This window comes from Calidris pugnax, unplaced genomic scaffold (genome assembly GCF_001431845.1).
Source record: "Calidris pugnax isolate Ruff unplaced genomic scaffold, ASM143184v1 scaffold147, whole genome shotgun sequence".
Lineage (NCBI taxonomy): Eukaryota > Metazoa > Chordata > Aves > Charadriiformes > Scolopacidae > Calidris > Calidris pugnax.
This window is the reverse complement of record NW_015092359.1, coordinates 3,330,187-3,336,441: the sequence shown is the minus strand read 5'-3', so window position 1 is coordinate 3,336,441 and position 6,255 is coordinate 3,330,187. Positions and strand designations below refer to the sequence as shown.

The 6,255-nt window shown below is 44.7% G+C and overlaps 1 protein-coding gene across 1 annotated transcript; it reads left to right on the top strand.

The window, feature by feature from the left end:
- Positions 1-2,444: 2,444 nt before the first annotated feature.
- DSTN (destrin (actin depolymerizing factor)) lies at positions 2,445-5,770 on the top strand. Its single transcript, XM_014962465.1, has 3 exons — positions 2,445-2,750; positions 2,978-3,054; positions 4,418-5,770. Exons 1-3 carry the CDS (start codon positions 2,491-2,493, stop codon positions 4,525-4,527), a joined length of 447 nt encoding a protein of 148 aa, XP_014817951.1. The 5' UTR covers positions 2,445-2,490; the 3' UTR covers positions 4,528-5,770.
- Positions 5,771-6,255: the final 485 nt, after the last annotated feature.

Here is a 6,255-nt window from a genome sequence, read left to right as displayed (position 1 = left end):
CTAGTTCGGGCTTCCTAAACGTTTTCTGCTTAGCCACAAAAGACTCCAAGATTCTAAAAACTGAGTCTTGACACCTGTTGTCAGCTATTGAGGTACCATTAGTTAGAAGGCAAACCTCGGGGCAGGGGGGGTAAAAAGATTGCCTTGTGGATTTATCTTTAGTGAATGATGCGATAGTTCTAGTTGCTGCTGCACAGGTTTAGGGCAACCTTGTATTTTTTAAAGTCTTCCCAGAGATCTCTTGGCTAAACCAACTACAGGGACAGGAGGAGAAAGACCTTTATTCCTCATTAGTTCTCAGTCATGCTCTGCCAAAGTGCAGTGTCTCCACATGGAGGAGGTGACATAGGAATGAGTCACTTTGAGTCCATGTTTGCACTTTTGCTCAAATTTTATCCGGGAATAGGCTTTCTCTGCTTACTTGCCTTGCCTTATTGGAGATATGCAGAAGGGTGGTGCCTGCCAGGCAGCTGATGCATGGTGACTTACTCCCAGTTCTCCATCCCAAAGTAAGTGCAAGGAATTCTGGATACGTTACCCCTAACAGACAAGCCATGCACCATAAATCTGGAGGGAGGTCCCGTTGTAGTTGAGTAAACCCCTAAAGAGCACTGTGCTAGTACTGGAGAAAAGCTTCTGCCTCGGATTCAGGGCTGTATGGGATTGCCCTGGTTTTGCACAACCAGCACCTGGGAGATGTAGATGCCAAACTCCATGGTATAGATTCTGCCAACTGTGCCACCTCTCTTCACTGGGTTAGCAAAGCTGTGCCAGCCCCTAGAAGTTAGAGGAGAGATATTTGTAGAAAAAGGAGATTCTGAGATCCTGTGTGATAGGCGTTGGTTGAGGCTTTAAAAAAAAAAAAAAGAAAGAAATGCACGTTTAGTCATTGTCCAATCAATAACGATCTCTCAAGGACAGCCAGTTTGAAAGCCAGCACTAAGCAGTTCCCCTTCACCACTGATCTCACTGGTTTTGCAGCTGAACTCCACCCTGACCAGGTACAATGTCCCCCACAAAATGAATCCATCAAGCGCATGTTTTGGGGTTGATCTTAAGGAAAAACAAAATGAAGAACAAGCTTTAGTCTTTTTCCACCTTTAGTCTTTTTCAGTTGGTATATCTCTCGTGATGTTTTACCTGGCTGGTACTGCTGACGGTGCCTGTGAACGTGTGGCAGTTTACACAGAGGGAGGAGGGTGATTTTCCTTCTGAGATATGAATTGCTGTATCTGAGGATAGTGTCATTTGAATTTGGAAGACATAAGGACAGCGGGGGAAGAAGTAGTCTCAGAAAGGAATCTCGCTGTTTACGCTGCATGCAGTGTTTTGAACAGATAGATGAGTGTTGGATGGGCTTCAATTTGGTCTTTACTGGCCACGATGTCCTTCCAGCAGTGTCCACTGGCCTGTATGGCTTCCCTTATTTGCAGTATTGACTATCACACAGCTGCTTCTAAGCTCTCCAACTTCTCTGCATTCTGAGGACAAAACTCAGATACAAATGCTTCTACCCTACCACCTCTTTTTTTTTTTTTTTTTTTTTGTTGGTCTCATTCCCAAAAAAGTAGCAGACTGAAAATGCAGCTCAGCCTCTTCGTTCTTGCTAGGTCTTGTCCTCTTTATTCTGTGCAGCTGCCTTTAATGTTAGATTGGGTAATGCTCCATCTGCACCTCCTATTACAGCTAGCACAGGGGGATACCACTAAGTAACTAGAATTTCCCATCAGACTAGGGGATGGGGGGGGAGTTGAAAAGGCTTTAAAGCTTGCTTTAAAAACTGATGGAGGAACTTCTGGGAAGTAGAGGCTTTAACTGTTAAAACTTGCAAGCTCTCCTTTAAAACGGTGAATTCAAAGGAAGTTCTGGAAGTTGGCCTGTTTAGCTGAAAACTGTACAGCCACGGTCCCTGGACCCCACTACGTGTCTCTTGATCTCAAAATCAGATCCGTGTGACAAGCGTGAAGTTTGGCCACGTTTTAGCTCTGTTCCTAAAGCCGCTAGCGAGCACGCTAGAAATGGCAGGAGAGCTTTGAACAGAAGATCCTAGTGGGCTTGATTGTCTAGCCAGCCTGAAACGGGTAACAAAATTCAGCTGCTGGAATGCCAAAGGATCTGCCCTGACTGAATCTCAGAGGACCAAGGGATGGACACGCATGTAGAACTACCCCAAAACAATGTTCTAGTATAAGTAGGATTGTGCCTTCTTTAGAATAGTTTTGGTTTGGCAGCTGGCTGTGGGCAGCGTGGAGGCTCCAGATTCTTTACTTGGCCTGGAAAAACAGGGCCTGCAGCCTTTTTCTGACAAGACTCTCGGGCCACTGATGACTATTGTCAGTATCGGTTGTCTTCTAGCCTGGGATTTAAGGCAGTGCAGTAACGTAGTTGTGAAAGTTTGTGGTAGTAGCTCTCTCCTGAAGGTCTTTGGTCTTGTCTTTGCAGGCATCTGGAGTACAAGTTGCCGATGAGGTATGCCGTATCTTCTATGACATGAAAGTGCGGAAGTGCTCTACGCCCGAGGAAATTAAGAAGAGGAAGAAGGCTGTCATCTTCTGCCTCAGTCCAGACAAAAAGTGCATTATTGTGGAAGAAGGCAAAGAGATTCTGGTGGGAGATGTCGGTGTGACAGTTACCGACCCTTTCAAGCACTTTGTGCAGATGCTTCCCGAGAAGGATTGCCGTTATGCCTTGTATGATGCAAGCTTTGAGACCAAGGAATCCAAAAAAGAAGAGCTGATGTTTTTCTTGTGGTAAGCCATATTTCCAACTCCCTCATTCCTAACGTGCAGTCCAAGCGCTGCGGGTGTGGTCTCTGAGCATTTGTATGGTGAGATGGCAGACTTAAAAGTGAGCCAGACACTCCTGTATTCTGAGCCATGAGATGTTTCACTTGTTCGTGATCAGTAGGACGCTGCTTCTTTCTGTGCAAGAATAATAAATGTCACTAATGGCACTTTTTGGGTGTATTTCCCACTAGGGCACCAGAACAAGCACCTCTCAAAAGCAAGATGATCTACGCGAGCTCCAAGGATGCAATCAAAAAGAAGTTTCAAGGTATGTGATGGCAGCTAATGCTCCGAGCTGTGCCATGCCCCTAGAATGTTTGCACAGCAAGCCTTAACCCTTGGCTAATCTGTTTGGGTTTGCTTTTCTTATTTTGAGATGCTGGTGAGAGGTGAGAACTTCACAGGTGAAATGACCTATGAGAGAGCTAAAACGAGCTCTGGCTAAAACTTATAGTGTCTGACTCTGAATTTTAGAGGCACTAGAGCTGTGCTCAGGCCAAGAGCAGGCTTTGCAATGTAGGTGTAGTGGTACAGAGCAGCACATTGCACCCTACCAGCCAGAAACCGTTAGATTCATAGCAAGGAGCTTGATTTTGTGCAGAGCTGCCTCTGTGGCGGAGGACTTTTCAGTCCTTTACAAACTTAATGGTGCTGTAGTAGTAATAATTAACAGTTAACTTGATTTGGAGATGCGGTTGTGATTACTCGTTTCGAAAGGCATTGCGTCTCCAAGCGGAGAAGAGAGAAGTTCTGTTCAGCTGTCAGGCACCATTAACCAGGGAGTAAACACCTTGCTGCAGCATTCAGAAATTTCATGCTAAGTCGGTCATGGTGGTGGCTCGTAGCCAGATAGGGCTGTCCCCCCCCCTCCCCTCCCCCTTAGGCTCCTCGTGCTGCCCTGAGCGTGCAAAACTGACAGGGTTGTTGTGTGGCAGTGCCAGCCTTCGCAGGACAACTCGCCACTGGGTTGGAACTGCCCAGGGAGTTCCACATGCCCAAGTTGAAAAAAAAAAAAATATTCCAAGAAATCCTAAAGAAATTCTGCGTTTTTCCACATAAATCAAAAAAAAAAAAAAAAAGAAAAAAATATTCCAAGAAATCTTAAAGAAATTCTGCATTTTTCCACATAAGTCAGGCTTGGGTTGGGCTCCCCAGTCTCCAAAAAAAAAAAAAAAAGAAACCACTGTTGATTCCTTAGACCAGCAAAGTCTTTCTGGTCTCTACATCTCCAGTGAGAACCTGAGATTCTTTCCCCCACCTCTCCAGAGCCAGGGGGAGCTGAGCCAGCCCATCGTGGTGTGCTTGCGTGCAGCTCCCTCACCTGCCATAGCCAGGGTAGCACTGGAAATGAGTGGAAATAATCACTCTTGAGATAGACTTTTCATTGCAGGCTCATGGTCTGAGCACCGATCTAGTGAAAACTTCCTCCCTGGTATTCCTGTGCTGATGTTTGGGTGTGCAACCAGATGTCTCCTCTGACATACCAGGGGGAAACCATCGAAATTCCTAAGCTAAGGCAGGGCTTACCTGCTTGAGTGACCTCTTCTAATATCACTACCAAGTATGTTTCTTTGATTGGTTTCTAGCATGTTGAACTACTGCTTTATTGAGTGTTTTGCCTCTTTTTTTAGGCATAAAGCATGAATGCCAAGCAAATGGGCCAGAGGACCTCAACCGAGCTTGCATTGCTGAGAAGCTAGGAGGCTCCCTAGTCGTAGCTTTTGAAGGAAGTCCCGTGTAGATGTCATACAGTGCCACAACTCTACAAGCATTCCATGTTTTAATATATCAGTTATGTAAAGCAACCATTTTAGGCAAGGGTTTCACTAACTGTAGGGAAGCTGTCTTGTAGAATAAAGTAGATTTTGGAGATGTAGCTCGTATGTACAAATGACCCTAAATAAATCAAATCTAAGGATTTATCTTGGTGTATTAATATTTGCATTGGTTGTCCGGCCCAATACTGTCCCCAATTAATTAACACTAAAGGTCTCCAAAAATTTTGGTCCAATGCAGCAGTGTATCATGGGATGAAATGGAGTGGGGGGGAGGTGAGAACAATCTGGTTCCTGTTCTTGCTTTTCTAAATTGTAACAAGCAAAATTCAGTCAATCTTTTGAGGCTACTGGCCAAATTGCCAAAGTCAAAAACTTTTCCCCTGGTAACCGTTTAATACAGAACTTAAAACTTGTAGGTAAAGTTAGGCTAACGCAACCTGTTGGTATCAAAACTGGGTTAAATTCTTAGTGCTTGCAGAGCAGTACTAATAAAGGCTAATTCTGAAGTTAGAGATAAAATAGACACACTTTTCTGGAGAAACGGTCCTATTCCACTCTCGTCAACTCACGGTGCGGTAATAATATTTACAGGTTCACTTGTTCCATAGGTTCAATTTTCTTGTTATGAAGTGTCTTGAGGTCTTTTCCAGCCTGAGCGATTCTACAAAAATTGCTTTTCTGTTGACATAGTTTAATTTAGAACTACCTTAGTTCCTGTAATACACACTTAACTAGTGGATCGGATGCTTCTGAGGCTTTTACAAATGCAGATTCTTATATCAGAGCTCTCCAGTTAGTACAATGAGAAGGAACCACATCTTAAAAAGTGGTATTCTCAGCCCCAGTCTTTGGTCACTTGGTCCATTTGTCCATAATTACTATTGATTTAACTTAGTAGAACCAATCAGCCTGACTAATACGGCTTGATCTGGGCTTTTTTTGTCTGTTAGCTTCTTTAATTCTGTAGAAATGCATGGAAATATCACCTACTAGAAAGTTTGATCTGAAATGCCTTTTTGTATGGGGGGTAGAGAACATTCCTGTGCCAGCTACAGAGATCTTAAAAGCTTCCATGTTTCACCAGTGGTTGATTAAAGCTGTTTTCCTTTGTGTAATGTGTACATGGGAGTTGCATAGAGTTTTCCTGTATGTCTGTAGAGAAAAAGAAAAAAAAAAAAAAAACCAAACCAAAACCCTTATAGCCTCCAGTGCATTACTGTGATATGTTCTGTGCGTGCCAAATTCCAATAGCTTAAATAAATGGGGTTTCCCTCCCCTGGGTCGGTGACTGATTCCTCTCCAGCCTCTGGATTAGCCCTCCTGCAGCAGGGCCGGTGCCCCCTGTGCTGCTCCGGGGGGGGGAAAAAAAAGGATTGAGGGGGGGACACAGGCTGGAAGGAAGAGCTCGGTGGAGGGAGTTTGGGGGTGGGAAAAGCAGGTTCCTTTGTCTGCAATGGGTTGGGGGTCCTTCCTGGGCAGCACCTCGTATTTGCAGTCTGAGCAGGAGGAACTCGCCGTGCGTCATAGTTGTTTCACTGAATTTCACTGGATTTTTTAGAGTTGGAAGGGACCACAGAGATCATCTAGTCCAACTCCCCTGCTGAAGCAAGATTGCCTAGAGCTTGTCAGAGCATGTTACTCAGGAGCATCCAGGTGGGTCTTGAAAAGCTCCAAAGAAGGGGACTCCACAC

Excerpts from the sequence above, each read along its gene's own strand:
- DSTN (XM_014962465.1), top strand. The coding sequence starts at position 2,491 with ATGAAAGTGCGGAAGTGCTCTACGCCCGAGGAAATTAAGAAGAGGAAG. Across the intron at positions 2,751-2,977 it reads GAGCTGATGTTTTTCTTGTG|GGCACCAGAACAAGCACCTC; the intron begins GTAAGCCATATT and ends ATTTCCCACTAG. Across the intron at positions 3,055-4,417 it reads AATCAAAAAGAAGTTTCAAG|GCATAAAGCATGAATGCCAA; the intron begins GTATGTGATGGC and ends CTCTTTTTTTAG.